The sequence below is a fragment of the Tauraco erythrolophus genome, chromosome 29 (assembly GCF_009769465.1).
Source record: "Tauraco erythrolophus isolate bTauEry1 chromosome 29, bTauEry1.pri, whole genome shotgun sequence".
Taxonomy (NCBI): Eukaryota; Metazoa; Chordata; class Aves; order Musophagiformes; family Musophagidae; genus Tauraco; species Tauraco erythrolophus.
In genome coordinates this window covers 2,574,357-2,593,658 of record NC_141493.1, presented here as the reverse complement: position 1 = coordinate 2,593,658, position 19,302 = coordinate 2,574,357, and the positions used below count along the sequence as shown (strand labels likewise).

The 19,302-nt window shown below is 52.8% G+C and overlaps 1 protein-coding gene and 1 long non-coding RNA gene across 2 annotated transcripts in view; one reads left to right on the top strand and one right to left on the bottom strand.

The window, feature by feature from the left end:
* Window positions 1-2,675: 2,675 nt before the first annotated feature.
* Window positions 2,676-19,302, bottom strand: part of LOC147526670 (uncharacterized) — a 31,049-nt gene continuing 14,422 nt past the window's right edge. Inside the window, exon 3 of the long non-coding RNA XR_015222913.1 lies at window positions 2,676-3,532. This is a non-coding gene — a long non-coding RNA (uncharacterized LOC147526670). The remainder of the gene's footprint in view (window positions 3,533-19,302) is intronic.
* On the top strand, window positions 14,718-16,935 carry NKX2-6 (NK2 homeobox 6). The gene is made up of 2 exons (XM_086627977.1): window positions 14,718-14,850; window positions 16,343-16,935. Exons 1-2 carry the CDS (start codon window positions 14,718-14,720, stop codon window positions 16,933-16,935), a joined length of 726 nt encoding a protein of 241 aa, XP_086484103.1.

Below are 19,302 nucleotides of genomic sequence, written 5' to 3'. Positions count from 1 at the left end.
ATTTTCTTCTGCAATGAAATAAAATGTCAAATTTAAGGGTTTTTGGTGTCTGACTCTTTTCGTTGAACCTTACTGTGACTGCTGATTATGGTGCTACCAACCAGCAAGTTGTTGCACTTACCTTCAACTGAGCATCGTGGCTTTTAGGTCTGTTCTGGATGCTGAATATCTGGGGCTCAGGTCCAGCGGTGATGGGAAGGCAGGAGAAAATTAGGTAGAAGGGAGTGAGTGCAGAGTAAATGATTCCTGAAGTAGCCTTCAGGCATCTAGACCACCATGCCAAGTATCACTGGAATAATCCTCTGGATACGTTTGACCAAAACCTCTGATCCTGGGTCCCACAAAGTCCAAGAGCAGCCGTAAATCCCGGCGTTAATACAGCTCTTGTCATCATTCTCTTTGACAGTAGCCTGACCTCGTAAATGGGATCTTATTTAGCCTGATAACCAAATTAAGGCAGAACCATTTTTTAATAAATGCATCCATAACAGCACTGCAGGAAAAAAGAAATACCTTGATTTTGGCTTGGATGTACATGTAAATGTGCGTTTACACCTCATTCAGGAAATCTCTAATTTCCAGTGGAAGATCAGAAAAAGTTTAATACTCATCAGAGGAGGACTGGCAGACTAATTCAGAGTTATTGCTCCAAAAGCTACTGCAAAGTTTAATGTGGTGGGGGAAATAGTTGTTTTTAGAGTAAGACTTGTCCGAGAGAACTAAAGAATAAATATTAGCAATACAGTCAGATTAAAAAAAAAAATCTCTTCCTTCTTATTCTGTCCAGCAACATAGAAATTACTTTCAAAAGAGACTATTAAAACTTTGCTTTTGTTTAAATCCTTTCTTAGTCAAAAGCTGAGTTCATACTAAGCTCCAGGAACTTACCAAAATCAGAATTTATCATTCTTTACAAACAAATAAGCTGCGGTTGGCCGCAGCATTGAGAGTTGACGAGCCGGAGCGATGCTTGTCCAACATCGCTGCAAACCAGGGCCGAGGTGCCAAAGGCATTGGACCCTCCTTGAGCTCCCATTTGCTGCTATTAATTTAGGTGGTGATGAGCCCCCCCCCAACCTGCTTACCTGGATCCTGCTTTAGGAAGTCGCCTAGAAAGGGCTCTTCCATCATCCGTGGCACTCGGCTGCTCTGCCCATTGGATCAGGTTTTCCATAAAATCCTTTCCCCAAGTGAAAAAGTTAAAAACAAAAAGGATTACTAAGAAACATCAGGTTCACTTCCATCACCAAGCATCCCATCGGTTTGGTTAACAAAGGAGCACAAAACCAGTTCCCATCTACATCCAAGTGCCACCGAGTCATCCGGCATGCCAAAGGTCTTAGAAATGAATGTCACCCTCTGGTTTTTTAATTTGCTTTTCCAGTAGTAGGAATCCCCAAATCACTTGCTGGACAGGTGCATCCACTCACCCACCTGTAAATCAATAATCAATCAAATCAACCTCCACACACACACACTTTCTAGAAGCAAAGGGAACAGTGTTCAATTAGAAATGACCAAAAAAATTAGGGATAAACTGCATTATATGTTGCTCAAGACAAAGCCAGTTAATGTTTCTGCTCTTGCAAAAATGATTGCCTTGGAAATAGGACTGATGCCACGTTTTCAAAAACTGGCTTTCACAGCTATTTTGTAATTAATAACTACTTTAATATAATTACTGTCAATACAATGCACTATTCATATGAAATCTTCATAAATCTCAGCCTGTATGGCTTCGTCAGCAAACCACATCCCTAAAACGAAACTGCTCGTAGGGAATTTGGGGATTTCGTTTTGCTGGCCCAAAGCATCACCCCAGTGCGCAGAGTCACTTAGAAATCTGGCTGTTCCTGTACTAATTTCTGCATTTTTTAACTCTGCTCATTCTGCATTGGGCTTTTTTTCTTTCTCCCTTTAACTCTCCCAAGTGCTACAACTCGACCCCGGGATGAAAGGAGTAAATGACACGCGAACTCTCCGGCACGGTTCAGAGCAAATCAGCTGTGCTCCGGCAGAAAGCGCGGCGTTATGATGCAAGTTTTCCTTCCTCCTCCCAAATTCAAGACCGGCCTCGTGGTGGGGATGATCGATTCTATGGATAAAAATGTCAACGAGCCATTTACACAGTGTATAAAGCGGGCGGCGTGAGGCAAGTGAAGTTCTTTAAAAAAACCAAAGGTGTTAATCAGGCTGTTCAACAGGGATTATCAATATTATTAGTATTATTATTGGAAACGTCATGGGAGATTTTTTTACCTGGCATCACCAACTGCGACAGTATTTCTGAGATGCAACAACTTCTCAAGGGTTGGAAAGCAAACGCCGTGTTCAGAGCAGTGCTGGGGATAACCAGGGTTTTGGTTTCGACCACCCAGCAGCGACTGGAGTCGAACCCAAACAGCCACCTTGGTGGAAAGACTGTGCAGAAAAGAGCTGCTGGAAAAGGGAATCTCAGCTGGATGACGGCACAGAGCTCAGAGTGCACTAAAGTCCTGGTTATCATCTTCAAATGGAACAAACAGCCCAGGAGTTAATTTGATTTGGCCGAGGCCCAAAGTGCATGATTGACTGATGTTCTTGTCTTGTCCTTTTTTTTTTTAATTTAAAAAAAAAAAAAAAAAATTATTTTTTTTTTTAATTTAAAAAAAAAAGTTTCATTACAAAACAAGGGGAAAATCATTTCAGATTTTCTGGTCCTCACCCTTCCTGCTTGTTTTGCTATTCTGAGCAAGGGGGGAGAGAGAGAAAGAGCGAGAGCAGGAGAGGAGGAGTGTGATCTTTGGCACTTCACATGGCTCTGGGCAAAACGACTGGGAGTGAAATTTGGGAACAGACTCCGCTTCCTGCCTCCCGTGAACTTAGAAAAATAAAAAGCTGAAAAAAAAACCACCTCTTCCACAGTATAATAAAGGACATTGTCTTTGCCATCATGATTCAGCGGTATGACCGGGAATACGAAAGATGTTTATAAAAAAAGTGAAGTAGGATGCTAAAAATATAATCAAAGTGCAAACAAACAGGCTGCCCAGTGGTCATTCCCATCGTGCAGAAGAAATGCAAATGGATGTGAACTTCACCGTACCATCAACTGGGGAACTCACCGCCGCAGGACGCCGAGCTGTACAAGTGCAAGCGAGATTTTCATCTATCTCAGTGTAAAGCAAGGGCTGAAAATTATGCTGATGGATATTTTAGGGGTGATGCTGCTGGAAATCCCTCTCTTCCCAAGGCCTGATTGGAGGGAGGGATACTCAGCAGATACGGAAAGTTTATGGACAACGTTGTTCAACAGCATAAGCCACCCATAAAAATTATTTTCTTTCAATAAATCAGCATTTTCCAAGGAGCCAACTCTTCCTCTCCTCGGTCACAATAGACAGACTTGTATTTTCAAAGGCTGGTTCCTCCTCAAAAAAGCCGAGTCAGGCGTTAGAGATCACGTTGGATAATTCCAGCTGTGGACCCCCTCATCTCGGCGGTGGAGAGGGATCCGTGCTGCAAGGACTGGAGAACCTCAGGCAGAAAATACCTGCGAGAGACACGGGAGTTTTATTCCAGACGCAGCTGGAAAAACTAGTAAAACCTGTATGAGCTCATGAGGGGGGAAATGTAATTATTTTCACACAGACGGGATTTTTTTTTCTCTTTTTTTTCCACTTGGGTTCTTATTTTTAAGCAGAACAAAATGCCAGGATAGCCCAGATTGTGGCTACGAAGGAGGATTGATCCTCCTGCACCTTCCTGCTCCCCCCTCCAGCCTTTTTCCCAGCTGGGATGGATGCTGGGGGTCCGGGCTGGTCATAATGGTTATTTAAAAAGGAAAAAAAAAACCATTTTATGGAAACTGCATTCCCTGTATTCTCAAGCTGGGAGAAAAATCCGGTTGGTTCCTTTGAATTTCCTTCAGGGTTATTTTTCATCTGCAGGCTTGGAGCATTTTGTGCCGTGAAAACAAATCCCTGCTCTTCTCTAGATGAGCTGTTTGGCTTGGAGTAATCAACCGGGCTCAATAAAATCATCAGCCATCTCCAGCCAGTTGTACCGAAACCCTCGCATGATTTTGCTCTCAACTGGGGAATTTAGACAGTCCAAACCAGCAGAAGGAGCCCAGTTATTTATTTTTATTACTGTGCTGATAATTAATCCTAGAAGTTTTTTCAGGACTTAAAAAAAAAAAAAAAAAAAAAAAAAAGTCTTTTTCTGAGCCGTTGTTTGCTTAACTGTTTCACATGTGTTTCGTAGAATCACTTTTATTCCTTGGCCATGATTTTCATGGGAATGAGGTGTCCGTCTGTGGGATGTGAGTTCACATTCGTGGCTAATTATCTGGAAAAGGCCTCTTTGATCTTTTCCTAAATATGCTTTTATTCCTACAGCCACAGCGAAGAGCACGGTCCCCCAAGGGCAGCCTCGTAGAGAAGCCACAAGCATGAAAATTTTAAAAAATCAAATTAATCTGAGCAATAAGAGAAGAATACAGATTTTGGGGGGGTTTATCGCGCCTCCATCACATTTGCTCACTCCAGCGCTCCCGTGGATGAGTTTCCATGAACGTTGCTCAACTCCCTGCCCCAACGGCCGTGTCCCGGGACGCGCTCCTGCCGTGCGGCCGCGCAGCTTTCCTGCCCGAGGGAAACCTTTCCTTCCTTTGGGTGAAAAAGGAAGATTTGGTCCTCGGGAGGAAGGAAGGAGGAGGCCGAGAGTCGCGGCGGCTCGCGGCAAAGTGCGTGACGGGCGAGGTGGAGCCGTTGTCGGTGAGTCAAGAGAGTCCCAACGACGCACGAGCGTTTTCCTCCTCGTCACTCGCGCGGGTGCCGGCGGGGACGGACCCCCCGAGCCCCGCTGACACCATCCGAGCTTTGATTGATGGAGCTGGAGAGGGCAGATGTTTTATCGCTGCGTCAGAGGAAAGGGCTCCGGGCAGATCCACCCACGGGGCCCCCGGGGAGATGCACCAGCCCCGGAGCTGGATTCCCAGGTCAGGGAGCAAACTTCCCTTAAGGATGGGGAGTGGTACGGTTCTGGCCGAAAAAATGAGATTACCAGAAGGACAATATTGGTTTTTCCTCTGGTGTGGAAAGGCGTTCTGCTCTGCTCCCACCATTGTGCGGCTTTATTCTTCCTTGGGGCGTACTTGGAGTTCGTGGAACCTGACGCTCGCCCCATCCTTAGTCACTAATCAGAGTCAAGTATGAGGGACCTTTCACTCGAAGCCTCGGGGCCCCTCAGTGCTCTGGGGAAGATCAGCATCCAGAGGAATTTTCCACAAATATCCAGGATTTTCCCAGCATCCCCTTTTGGGGCTCCAAAGCCCCAGTGTGGGCTCACGGGCACTCAGCAAGGCTGAAAAAGCAGCTCGATGCCAGCTGAGACCATCCCAGCCCCAAACCCCAGCCCTTCTCCAGCACAGTGGGTCTCGGCTGCCACCCACACCCCGTCCTCGTGCGACCCAGTTGCTGGGAGCATCTGGCTGCGACGGCTCCCGAATTTCACATCCGGTGCCCAGTGCAGCTTTACGACCTCCTACTCGATTTTGCAGCAGCTGAGGGTTTCATCTGCCACCGAAATAGCAAATAACCCTCTGCTCTGATATTCAAACTACTAGAAAAAGTTCGTTTGCCGTACAGAGAGCAAAATCTTCCCTATAATCTGAATTTCCAGCAATTTTCTCAGCAGACACCGTCACGCGTTAGTTTTTTTAGCATCCCCTGATACTCAGCTGATGGGCACGACACGAAGGAATGAATAATACAGTGGTTTGTCTAAATTAAATGCGTGCTCAGAGAGACCCGATGTACTCTGGCTGCCTGTCACGCAGGCAGCAGTTCCTTACCGAGGTTGTAGATGTTGTTTTAATGCGGTAATAAGTTTCTCGCACGCTGAGTGAAGGATTAGCCACGTCCGTTGCCCCTAAATGCCTTAAAAGAAGTGAGCCAACTGGCCCAGCTTGCTGCCACCTTCAGCATCCCAATGCCTGGCTGAGATTTGAGCTCCCAAAAAGTTCTGGTCACCCCCAGGATAAGTCCAACCAGGGCAAATGAAGGATGGATTTGGTTCACGCAATGAGGGGATAGAAAGCACGGAGATGCTCTCTTCTGGCGAGGCATTTCGGGCTTCCAGCTCAGCTCCGATTTGATTTGAAGACAATGATTGAGGAAATCTCAAGAAATGTGGGATTTGGTCATCATGGCAAAGGGCAAAGCTCGAAGCTCGGGGTTAATCCCCACCAAAACCCCCCCGGCTGCCCAGCTGGGGCCGGGGCGAAAGCTGCGTCAGCCCTCGCACACCACCGCTCCGGAGGGTTTCTCATGCAGCTCCGGGGCTGTCAGGAAGTGATTAAGAAAGCAAAGGAAATAAAAACAAGTCAAAGAGTTTTGATCCCGCTCACCCTCTTCCCCCCACGGCGCTGACGCCGGAGAGTGGGATTATTCCGGGCCCCTTTTGAAGCCACGCTTGCGTCAAAGGACGGCACCTGAAAACGTGGAATCATCACGATTCCAGCCTGGATTCAAGGCAGGGAGGAGTGAGGGCTGATTCGGGGCAGAGCTTCAGCTCTGCAAACTCTGCCGTGGTTTGCTTGGAGTGCAGCCGGCTCCAACAGCATCGTTCCCAGCACTGCTACGGGGATTGCACCGGGCAGCGAGAAAACCAAGGCTTGTCTACACACTTATCCCTGAGCTGGGCTTAAACCACATCACGGCTGAGCTGGCAAAGCACATCATCATCCTCATCCTCACCCCACCTCGACTGCTCCCCAAAAACTGCTCTCGAGCCTCGCAAAAAGACGGGCGTTTCGCAGCAAACGGGCAACCGACAAGTTGACTTCTCCAAAGCACCCACCCCAAAAAGCCAGGGGTACTATTTGCTTTCCTCCCAGCTCTGCTCCTCCTGGGAGGCTCCGATGTGTTTTCAGCTGGTCCCGCCGCCCCCGGAGCTGGGGCGCAGCCTGACGTCACCCCCTCGCTGCACCTCCAGCTCCCATCGCTGCTGGCAGCGCTCTAAAGATAGATCCCAGCGAAGATTATCAGCCCGGGCAGTATTAATAGGAGGCAGCTGCTCTTTAAAGAGGCTTTTAAATAATGTAAAGGAACTCGGTCGTATTTTTAAAAGCCTTTTAAGTGAGCCAAGCTCCCCCTCCTCTTCCCTCGCACCCCCCCAGCCCACGGGCACCCGCACCCGGGCGATGTGGTGGCCCTGAAGGGTCCCTTTTTGTCACTCTCTTGCTCAGAAGCAGCTGTCCCATCAGCTCCATCCCTGTTTCAGCCCAAACAGGGTGGTGGTGGGGTTTGTGGCGGGGTGCTGACCACCCCCTCCCCCCCGCCTGCCTCGCCGGGCCGGCTTAAGGCAGCGACCGCTCCAAAAAAGCCACTGGCAGAGCTGGTTTCCAAGGAAAACACAGTGGGATGCCTCAACCAGCATCGAGTGGAGCAAATACAGCCCTGTGGGTCAGCAGGGCTGTGCCCAGGGTCTTCCCCGCGCTGACACTCCCCGGCTCCGCGGCTGGGCCACGCACGCGGCACGGCCACGAGCCTCAGGACAGGCTGGCGAGCCAGGACTGTGTCCCGCTGCCCCGTCTGCTGGCGGTTTTCATGGCACGAAGGGAAATAACACAAGATCTGGGTCTTTCCTCCAGCCAGCACCGGCTCCTGGGCAGCACTTGAGCCAACGGAGCGGCTCCCGGGCGCACCGACAGCCCGCGAAACCCGTGAAAGGCAAAAATAAATATTGTGAAACTCGCGGCCGTAAGAACCAGCTGCAGCTGGCGCTGGCCACATCTGGCCGCCGTGGCACGGCACAGGCAGGGCCCACTCGGGGGCCGGGGTGAGCGGATGGAGGCAGCGTGTCCCCGTGTCCCAGGAGCGGGAAGGGGATGCTGCCCTGGGTACCCCCTGGCATCGCCGTTCCTCGGCTCCGTAACCTCATCTCCCTCTTAACTGAATAATGGAGTGAAACCTTAGCTGGGCTGGAAAATAAAACCCTCCAACGCAGTGCAGGCTCCTGCTAAACACTGCTCAGGGCTGCCTGCACTGAAAGGGGAGTGTGTACCCTCTAAATCCCGTATTTACATAAAGTTTAGTGCAAAAGGGTCTGGGTTTGGGCTGGAGCAGGTGGAAAAACGCTGCTCCAGGGGCACCCACACACTGTTTTTGAGGCCAGAAGAGCTGCAGGGACGAGGCTCCCCGCTCCCTGCCATGCCCATGGGCAGCAGGTCCCTGCAGCTGGCCGATGCCCGCAGCATCCCGTCGCTTCCAAAGGCCAAAATTTATCGCCGTGGCGTGAAATTAGACGAAGGCAAATCCTACTGGAGGGGAATAAATGCTGCTCCCTGCACAAATAGAGGCAGCAAGACTGGACGGGCACAAACATGGTCCCAGTTTGGGACTGGGCTCTCGGGATGCTCCGACTCTCCGAGCCATCAGCTGAGCCACGCAGAGGAGTTCCTAACCCTCAACGGGCAGAATTCACACACTTGTGTTTTTAAGGAGGCTCTTCCTTTTGGCAGCCTTTTAGTTGAGAGCGGAAAACTACACAGCTGGCCCCGGGAGCTGATGCCGTATCATTAATCATGATTTTTTTATTATTATTTTTTTTAATTAAATTCTGAAGAGGATGTCACAACAGCGAGCACCAAACGGGCTGCTCGGGTCGACCTCCCGTCGCTTCCGCACGTCTTTTGCCCCGGCTCAGGAAGTTGCTCACGGCCAGTTTATATATTTTATGGGTGGGTAGATGGACAAATAGGAAATCTATGACATGTAATAGCTGATAACACATGATGCATTTCCCTCTGCCCTGTGAATTATGTGAGGCTGCGTTTTATTTAAATATTATCATGCCTGGGATTTCAGCCTGCGGAATCCGCAGATGACATCAGAGAGAAAAACAACAAAAAAAAAAATTAAGCAATTCTCCTTCTTTTAGGAGCTTGTTTAGCCCAGATATTTTAAGTGACGTTTTTGGCCCAGTATCCAAGCGATCTTTCTTCCATCTAAATAAATGTCTCCCATTAAAACAAAACAAAACAAAAAAAAAAAAAGAAAGCAAAACAAAACAAAACAAAACACCAACCCAACAGATGTGGTGAGCCCTGCAGTCGTTCCAAAGCTGAAAGCAAACCCGAGCACGTTTGCCAGGCCCCGGCCGCCCACTCAACCCAGCCTGTCAAAACCAATAATAAAGAACATTTGTGCGGTGCTTGATCTCCGCAAACCGCTGGGCAGACGCGACAGGGATGTAAGGAGAAAACCCACCCCCCTTTTTTTAAGTGAGGATGTTGAGGTTTGGGGTTCAGGGAGGTGAAATCGGGAGGTTGGGGGATAACTGGGCTCATCTTTCCCCCGCTCCTGCCCACCTGTTGGGAACAGCCCCCAGTGCAGCTCTGAGAGCGAGGGGGGTTTTTACACCCCCCCGGGCACAGCGGGAGGGCAGGGAGGGCATGGCAGGAGGGCAGGGAGGGCACAGCTCTGCCGTGCACCTGGATCCCACTTTGTACCCCGAGCATCGAAGAGGCGCAGACCAAATTCCCCCTTCCCCAAGGAGCGTTTGCATCCCAAAACCTCCATACGTTTCTCGCCGCGTCTCACCCCTGTTTTCCTTGGCGTGGCCAGTTAGGGGTTTTTTTGGCTTCCACCATGCTCACAGGTCCCCTCAGCCCCCTGCTCTAGGGAATTAAATAACCCCTCGGCTCTCTCCTGAACAACCCAGCTGGGAGCTCCGCAGCCTCGCTGCCCGGCGAAGCAGCAGGATGCAGCTGCGGGAAGCCTGAGGATGAGTTTGGGATGCTCCAACCCTAACGGAGCTGCTGGTGGGAGAGACAATGGATCTGGCTCCTGCTGGGACTCCCTGGGAGCTGGGGAGGGGGCTGGAAGGGCCCCTCGCTGGTCGTCTGCAGTGCCAACCAGCCAGCTGCTGGGTGATGAATTATTTTTTCCTTCCAATCCTTCCTCCCAGCAGTTCCAGTCACTGCCCACGGCACTCAGCCACAGCTCTTGTGCCATCTGCCGACAGAAGGCCGCTGGGTCTGTGGCCCCCACCACGCCTGGGCACCCATCATCCAGCACCCACCCAGTCTGCCAGCACCCATCCTCTCCCCTCCGGCAGCCCCCGGGTTCCTCCTGCCCTCACCTTGCTCTCGCTGCCACCTCCTGCCCAGCCCTGACTTGAAAGCATCCCCAGCAATTTGCCCAAATCCCAGAAAGCCCAAAGATGTGAAGATTCTGCTCCTCAGTCATCCTCGCTATGGCCACCCAGGTGGCACCAAGGGCAGAGGAGGATGGAGCAAGGCTGCACCCTGGCTGCTTCCAGACCTGTTTTTGCAGGGAAAGAGGGTAGAAGCAGGAAGGGTCTGACCAAAATGTCCAGGTATAGAACCACGGAATCACTTAGGTTGGAAAAGACCTTTAAGATCATTGAGTCCAAGTGACACTCGTTAGGTTAGGGCAGCCCTTTGGCATCAAAACCTCTGTGGGGAGACTGCTCTTGCTCAGCATCTTCAGCTACCAGCCTCAGCACTTGCATCCCCCTGGCCCCGCACATGGGTGCTGTGACACACACACATGCAGCATCCCGTGTGCCCACTGCGGACCGGAACGTTGTGTTTGTCACGGTGGGAACACACAGGGAAGGAGTGGGCAGCCCCGATGGGGTGATGAAGGATGCTCCCTGCAGCTGAAAAAGTGATGGCTGAGTACTCAGAATGTAATTTTGGGAGCTCAGATTTCCTTTATAGAATCATAGAATCACTAAGGTGGGAAAGAAGCTCTAAGATCATCAAGCCCAACTGTCAACCCAATACCCCCATGTCCACTAAACCATCTCCTGAAGTGTTACACCCACACGTTTCTGAACATTTCCAGGATGGTGACTCCACTTCCCTGGGAAACCTGTTCCAGTCACCTGCCAGCACTGGGGGACACTGCATCAGTCATGATGTTTCCCCAAAATAATCCTGTTTAAAATTAACCCCCCTGCTTAAAAGAAGGTGAGAGCACTTCTAACACCAACCGGTATTTTAATCTCCCGCACGTGACACAGCACCCCCCAAACCTCTGCGATCCCATACGCACCGCTGACCCCCTCCTCTTTAACAGCGTGGGTGAAGGAGCACGGGGGGAATTTTTTTCCCCCTTTTTCAGTGCTCAGTTTCGGAGTTGAGAGGAGAAACCAGGCTGCACATCTCCGGTGGCCAAGCAGAGGGCACTGCTGGCCAACGAGTTGGGCCAGGGCTCTGCTATAGGGTTTGGTTTAAGTCACTCCCAAACTCCTCCCGGCAGCTGAGAAACCTTCTGTCCCTTTAATTCTTTGGATTTCAACAGGTCCTTAAAAATCCAAAAATAATAGATTTAAAAAATGGTGATAAAACCCATTTCAACAGAGTAACTGGGAGCGGAGCAGAGCACCAGGGAAGTGCTGGCTTGTCTCAAAGGGGTAAGAGGTGGCTAAACTGGGGGGGGGGAAGAGATAAATAGTGGGCAGGAGATGACAGTCTGCCCCAATTGTGGCATTTCAGCCTTTTGCCCGTTCTGCCTGCACGTCCTCCCACCCTGCCCTCGCCCACCGCCTGCCTGCGCCAGCACTGCAGAGATGTGGCCTTCGTCTCGGAGCCGAGCAGAGAGCTGATTCCCTGTGAAAACTTGCTAAAGTTTCAAAGTTATTTTTATCCTACGACTTCTGAAAACAAGCACGTTTTTCTGCTTTTTTTTTCCCCTGATGTTTATTAGAAAGCTTTGGAGAGGGAATCTGCTTTCCCTCACCCGCCTGCCGCTCGCTCTCTGCCATCGCTTCCATTTTCTCTGCTTTTTGTTTTATTTCACTGATGAGAAAGGACAGAAATTAGCTGGGAAAAGGGAGAGGGTGTAGAAAACCCTTTTAAGTTTAGTTTCAGCTACATCAAAGCAATCGCAAACTCCACAGAGATGTCTATACACATGTTCTGTGCTTGCAACTCCCTCTCACTCATTATTCCCTTTATACCTTTTATTCCCATTATTCCCACTATTCCCTCACTCCAAGCACTTTAAAAACAAAAGCTTGTGGCAGGGCAGGAGTGCCTTGGGAGGGCTGCCCACCCCACCGCGCTCCTGGCAGGCAGAGTCGGGTTTCCAGGACTTCGGATGCTTCTCCGACATCGCATCGGGATCCTGATGCGTCCCAGTGATAGCTGCAGAAATCAGATACTTTGGGAGCTGCGGTTGTGCAGCTGCCATCGAAATCCTCCTGTTTAAATGCCCAACAGTGGCCAGAAGCTGCTTTCTCCTGATTTCATCTAACCTAGTTAAAATGAGGAGTAATGTCTCTGGAGAGTAGTAATGAAATTAACTCGCCAGTCAAAAAGAAGCTGATGATTTATGATCGCTTGTGATAGATCCTCTTAGTCTCCTTCCCAGAAATCCCCCAGTGGGCTCTCGCTGCCAAAATGTGGCAGCCAAGAGCCATGGTCCATCCCTGGCACTGTGGAAAGGGCCCGAGCCCTGGAGGGTGCCAATGTCCGTGGTACCGGGGAAGCTCCCGGGCACGGGGCAGGGAGCGGGGCCAGGGCTGGGCAGGCTCGGCAGTGGTTTTGGCAGGAGAGTGGCTGTGGAGATGATTTACAAGCCTCATCCCAGCCTGTGGATGAGTCAGAGGCCATCGCTGCTCTGCAAGCAAGGGAGGGCTGGCTGTGACCCGTGGGGCACACGGAGCGGGACGAGGAGCAGCCAGCATGGCCCCACGGCCATCACGGGGCACTGATCCTGCCCCACTGCCAGCTGCCCTGGGTTAAACTCCGTTTTCCTTCCCTCTCCCTCTTAACCCACCCAGTGCCTCATCTCTCTGCAGGTCCGGGGAGCCAAACTCCAGCCTTTCCATTAATCTCGGCTGCACCGAGTCATTAGGGGCGGATAAAGCTACTTACCCCAATTCCTTCCTGCTCGTCTCAATCCCAGCCAAGCATTTTACCTTGGCGCCGGCTGCCTCCCACCATCAACAAGCCAAGGTGTAATGTTACTGTCTGTTTTTCTCTCGCCTTTTGGTGTTTCCAGTCCCAAACAAGCCACTTAGACGTGGCAATGAATCCAGCCTGGGACTGGGAAGGGGCTTTGCGAATGGGGCACAGTACCCACCTCAGGGGATGGGTTAGCCAGAGCCAGCCGTGTCCGTGGGGACCACGGTGAAGGGCTGCAGGGACCCGCCATGGTGCCAGCATGGGTGGGAGGCTCCAGGAGCCTGGGCTGGTTTATGTGAGCTGCAGCATCCTTCCTGGATGGGATCAGAAATTTTGGGGTGCAGGCAGCAAGTGCAAAAAAGAAGCAAAAAACCAGTACCTCCAGGTATCTTTTCAGTGTGCAAAAGTCACACTGAAAAATTCACACTCCTACCAAGTGTAAAGAGTGCAGAATCAGGCCCGTAGCAAGGGCTTGAAGCCATCTCAGAGGACAGTGAGTGCTCTCTAGGAAGGCAGCCCCGAAGAAACCACTTGAGGAGGGCCTGGGCTTCCCCCCTCCAAAGGGATTCAGCAGATGCTGCACCCTGGGCCTGCAAAGGCATCGCCACACACTGCGAAACCTCCCAGGGAAGCTGAGCTCAGAGTTTCTCACGATGTGTTTGCTCACAATTCCTACTTTACACCGAAAAATAAGGCACCGTGGGCAGGGGCATCCCATGGGCATGAACACACACAGAGCTAAAACCACAGACCACGGGGGCCGGGAACGAACCCGTGTACCACGCAGAGATGAGGAGCAACCTGTGGGGCTGCGAGCACTTTTCTCCCCAAGCCACTGTATTTATTTTCCCTCCTGTTCCAGCCCCTCACTTCCTTGCCTGCATTTGGGTAGTTTATTTATTCAGCCTCTCCTAACAGTCCCGTTTGGCTATTTCGGTGGTGCGAGAGATACCGGCCCAACCCAGACAAAAACTAGCTCTGCTCTGTCAGGGCTATCAGCAAACACCAGCCCCTGAGGCCGGCCAGGAATTTTAATTGAAAGAGCCGGTCACTGGGCCCAGATAAGGCCCAGCATCACCCCACGGCTGGTGGGGCTCCCCACTGCCTCCCCACTGCCCCATGGGGCTACCAGGACCCGGCCCTGCTCCCCAAACTCATGCGAGGGACCCCGATCCCATTCCATGCCCTGGCAGGGGAGTCTGCCAGCTCAGTGCGCACCCTCCAAGGCAGTACTGGGACAGGCTGGGAGGGAACTGGGGCTGGGGGCTGCTGTTGGTAGGCAGCCCACACTGGCGGGGGCTCTGGCAGCATCTCCCCCCGTCCCAGGAGCTAGGTGGTCTGCGCCCCTTATCAGCCCTTATCTCCCGAAGCCGCTCGCTAATGTGACCTTAATGGAGCTCATTTCAACTCGATTTGTTTTATTACAGCTCAGCCCAAATCCCCCCCGCTTGTCCTTCCCCTTGTTTTGGCAACACAGAGGAAGGGGTCTGGCTCCTTCCTCGGGAGCTGAAGGCGGGGGGGGGCAGCGCCTGGGGAGCCGTGTCCGGGTCAGAGCATCCCGGGCGGCAGGGAGAGCCCCCCGCTCCACCCCAGGGACCGACCCGCCTTCCCCTGCTCCCTCCAACCCCCGGGGACCCCCCCCCAGGCCTGGCGCGGCGGTGGGGGCCGGAGGTGGTGCCTGGCCCGGCGGCGGCAGGAGGGACAGAGGCGGGGAGCGGGTCCCGGAGCGCACAGCCCCGCTGCGGGCACGGCGGCTCCGACGGCCCCCCCCCTCCATCCCCGTCCCTGGAAGATGCTGCCCACCCCCTTCTCGGTAAAGGACATCCTCAACCTGGAGCGGGCGGGCGCTGCCCGGGGACCCCCCGCCGCCCCCGGCCCCCGGGCTGCCCGCAGCCCCGGCAGCGAGGACGAGCCACCGTCGCCGCGTAAGTGACCCGCGGGGCCGGGGGGCGGCAGGGCCGGGGGGGGCCCCGCGGAGCCGCTTTCGTTCCCCCGGGATGGAAAACCGAGGGCAGCCGAGCCGCCCGTTGCATCCTCGCACCCTCCAGCCACGTTCGCGGCGGAGCCCGCGTTCCCCGCTGCCCGCCGCGGGCCACGGCGAGTTTACTCCTTTTTCCTCCTTTTTTTCCCCCCAGGATTTGTGGTTTTTGGTCGTTTAGGGCATTTTCCGGGCAGCCCGGTAAGCCTCGCCGCAGCCGCTCATCCCGCCCCGCGCGCCCCCGCCGCTCCGGCTGCCCTCGGGGAAACGGGACGGTCCGGGGGGGCGGGTGGATATAGATGATTTTTTTTCTACCGAAAGGTACAAATCGCCACCGTTTTCGATGACACAAACCCCCGTTTCGATGCCCCGTAAATTGTTCCCGCTGGGGACGGGGGTCGCCGCGCCAAGGTGCGACCGGCCCCGGGGGCGCGGAACCGGCTGCGGCGGCGGGGATGCGGCTGCGGAGCGGCGATGGGACGGGGCCCCCTTCTCCCCGCGGCTAAAATCCGACAAAGTTTCTTTTGCTCGGGTTTCCCTAATGCCCAGCGGCTGCAGAGCGGAGAAACGGAGAAACCGGTAGGACTAAAGCCCGAGCGCTGGGAGGCACTGGGATATCGAGCCCGACAGCCGGAGAGGAAGAGGGGAGCCCGCGGAGGGCGAGGGGAGCGAGGGGACAGCTGGCCGCCGGCTTCATACCTGCAGCCGGAGCCCTCCAGCACCCCATTTCCCCCAAATTCCCTGAGGAATTCCGCAGCTCCCCCCCAAATTCCCTGAGCCCCCGCCGCAGCTGCCCGAGTGCATCCCACCAGCTGGGGAGCGATCGCGGCGCAGGACCCCCGGCTGGCCCGTCTGCCACACAAAACTCCAGCAAATTAGAAAAAAAAAACAAACAACAAAACACAAAACAACTGCTTTACATCTTCTCTCAGATCTAACAATTTTTCCTCGTTCATTCCCAGCCCCTTCGTTTTTCTGGTTTTGCTTAAATTCAGAGAGTTGTGGGATTCCCCTTTCCCACGAGCGCCGGAGGTAAATCCTGACTGCAGTCGCTTCCGTCCCTCCGGAGCAGGACGGTGGGGAAGGGGGGTGTGTTTTGGAGTACATGAACCTACAGCGTACCCCGCTTGCCCTGTGCCCCTCCAGGCTGGGGCTGCCCCGATGGCAGCACCCGCAACAGCACAGGCGGGACCAAAACGAGGCAATATCCAAAATTCACATAACAGTCAGGTTTCTAATTCCATCCAAAAAAGAGGAATTTTCTTGAATTCCCATTAAACATCCCAGGGAAGTTCATATTAAATTTACCAGCTATCAACCCTCCTTCGTCTTTTTCCCAGAGGGTCCCAGTCCCAGTTTGATCCCTCCTTTGGAAACACCCTCACTGGGAACAGAACTGGGCTTGGGTCTCACTTTGCTCTGGGTTTTTCTTGCTGCAGGAAAATGTTTGCTCTCCCACCCTTTCGAGGCAGACGAGAAGGAAGCCGACTCCTGCCACCTTCCCAAGCAGCGACAGCGGAGAAAACCCCGAGTTTTGTTCTCCCAAGCTCAAGTGTTTGAACTCGAGCGGCGATTTAAGCAACAGAAATACCTCTCCGCGCCGGAAAGGGAGCACCTCGCCAGCGTGCTCAAGCTCACCTCCACGCAGGTGAAAATCTGGTTCCAAAATCGGAGGTACAAGTGCAAGAGGCAAAGGCAAGATAAATCCCTGGAGCTGGCTGCCCACCCGCTGCCCCCGCGCAGGGTGGCAGTGCCCGTGCTGGTCAGGGACGGCAAACCCTGTCTTGGGGGCTCCCAGCCTTACCCAGCCCCATACAGCATCACCGCCAGCCCTTACTCCTATAGCTCCTACTACAGTGCCTATAGCAGCAGCCTGTATGGTGCTGGCTATGGGGGGGGCTACACTGAGGTGCCCCCCAACGCCACCCCTGGCAGCCACGCCATGGATGTGAGCTTGGGCATGGCCAGCACTGCTCAGCACCAGCCCACGTGCTTGCAAGCCACTGTGCAAGCAGGAATCAGGGCTTGGTAGATGGTCATGGAGGTCAGGACCACCTGAAAAGTGCCGAGGAAAGCCCCCATCCACTCCAGAGCTCAGCCTTCGGCTAGACCGGAGCCGAATCCGGAGGTTTTCTGCCAGCCTGGACAGTGGGACATCTCCGGAGCATCCAACCCCTCCAGGCAGCTCGTGTGGCCACGTCTCTGCAAAGGCAGGTCAGCAGAGAGGGGGATGCTGCCGCTCCAGCACCGTGACTTTGGGGACCCGAGGACTGAGAGCATTTATTTATTTAAACACAAACATTTCGGAGTCTGGCCCTTCCCGCTCCCAGAGGGTTTGATCTTCCAGGATGCCAGTGGACGGCCGGCAAGAGGGTCTGAACACTGGTTTTCTTCCTAAGGACAACCGGAAAACAGGGTCTGTGCACATCATTGTGCATTCACTTTTTTACAAACATTATTTAATGCTTTGAGTTCCTCTAATTGTTTCTGATTTATATTCTTAATATCTTCCAGCACAGGTGCTCATTTCTGTCTTTAATATTATTATTATTTGCAAATAAAAAACAAATGGGTGAAATTGTATTATTTTCCCTCTCTCACCATTCCTCAATTAGTATTTTGACTTTTCCCACCCACAATTTGCATTTGAGCATCAAAATCTGACTCAAAGAAAAAAAAAAAAACCACCCAAAATCAATCTTAATACTAATAATTAACCAAGAAAGATCATCACCAAACTTGGGCAGCTCCCAAGGTTTAACCCCTTCCCTAACTCTTGGCAAGTGTTTCCAGTTCTCGGTTGCTCTTTCCTTACTGGTACCAAGGGTTTGTGGGTACATTGTGGGGCAGCTGCAAGGGGCAACTCACAGGGTCACATGGGGGGTTGGTGCCATCTGAATTACACCAACGCCACCGGTGCTGAACCAAGAGGTGCAGGATTCCCAAACCAGGATCCGTCGGCACCACGCGCCTTGCCGGATCAAAGGACTGTGGATATTTACACATACATCTCTCCATCGAGGTATTTACGAAACGCAGGAGAGCTGGACGCCGTCGTGGTGTCCCGGGGCAGATCAAAGGGGAGCACAGCCACATCCCGAGCAGGTGGCACAAATCCACGGCCTCACACGTATGGAATAAACCCAGTGAGACCTCCTTAGACCGACCCACTCCTGGGGCTGCCCATGGCCCCCCGGTGCAGCCCTGACTTGTATTGGGGAGGGGGGGAAAAACACCCAAAGGTCAATGTCTGATGCAAAATGTTGGGTTACAGAAACCTTTTCACTACAACACCAAAGTGATGGTGTTGTAACAACATCCACACAACTTCCACAGCATGGGACAGGCAAAATCTCCCCCTTGTAACCTCTGTCCCCGCTCCGGGATGCTGCTCCCTCCTCCCTACTCCTTTCCTGACAGCCTCTTATCCTCCCTGCTTTTGGTGAAAAGTGACTTGCAGGAGGCAATTAAGCTTTTATCTCTAATCTCACTCAGCCCCATCACTCCCTTCCTGAACGGGACATCCCTGACATCCAAATCAAACCAGAAAAACCCTCCTGGCGAGAGAGCTTCCTCGCCGTCCCGCCGCTCCAAATCCTGGAAAGGACTGGGTACGGTGACAGCCGCGCTGGGTGCTGCCCCTTCTCCGCCCCTTCATCCATCCACACTCACTCGGGGTTATCAATCTCCCAAAATCAGCTGGGTCCTGAGTCTCTGTCCTGGCTTTGGAGCTGCCAGGGAACTCGATGGAATCTTTGCAATGGGAAATGCGGCTGATATCGGGGGAACAGCAGCATCACGGGCTCACCTGCAAGTCTTAACAACACTGAGAGATTTTCCTTGGAGGTTCGGCAATCAAGTGAGGCAAATCACATGAAACTCTCCCCAAATAAAGACCAAAATCAAAGGAGGGAATTGCTGCCCTCCCCAGCTCAGGAAAAACACCTGAAAATGGAAATCAGGAGCTCTGTAGGCATCATTTATGCCCCTCCGTGTGTTTTGGAGGGGCTTTCTGAAAGCCCAGTTCCCATGGCATCAGGGTACCCTGAAACCCCAGGTTTTTGCTGGATCCCTTCTGTCCTCTGCCTCTCTGCAGCACGTCAGGGCTGTTGCTTTACACCTGCTCTGTTTTCAGCCCAAATCAGAAATTACCTGTTACACCAACCACTATAAAAACAAGCTTTCCCAAACACACTCACGTACACAAATCAGCTCACATTGCCCCAAAACTCCTGTCCTGGGCCAAAACTCCCATCCTGGGCCAATTGGCTCTCAAGTTGGGCACAGGGTTTCCCCAGGGAGTGGCATGGCTCTCTGCCCCGAGAGAGCATCCCTGCGCAGCGCTCTGCTCCTGCTCACACCAACATGCCTTTGGGCAATAACATGCCTTCGGGCAAGC

Excerpts from the sequence above, each read along its gene's own strand:
- NKX2-6 (XM_086627977.1), top strand. The coding sequence starts at position 14,718 with ATGCTGCCCACCCCCTTCTCGGTAAAGGACATCCTCAACCTGGAGCGG. Across the intron at positions 14,851-16,342 it reads GGACGAGCCACCGTCGCCGC|GAAAATGTTTGCTCTCCCAC; the intron begins GTAAGTGACCCG and ends TTCTTGCTGCAG.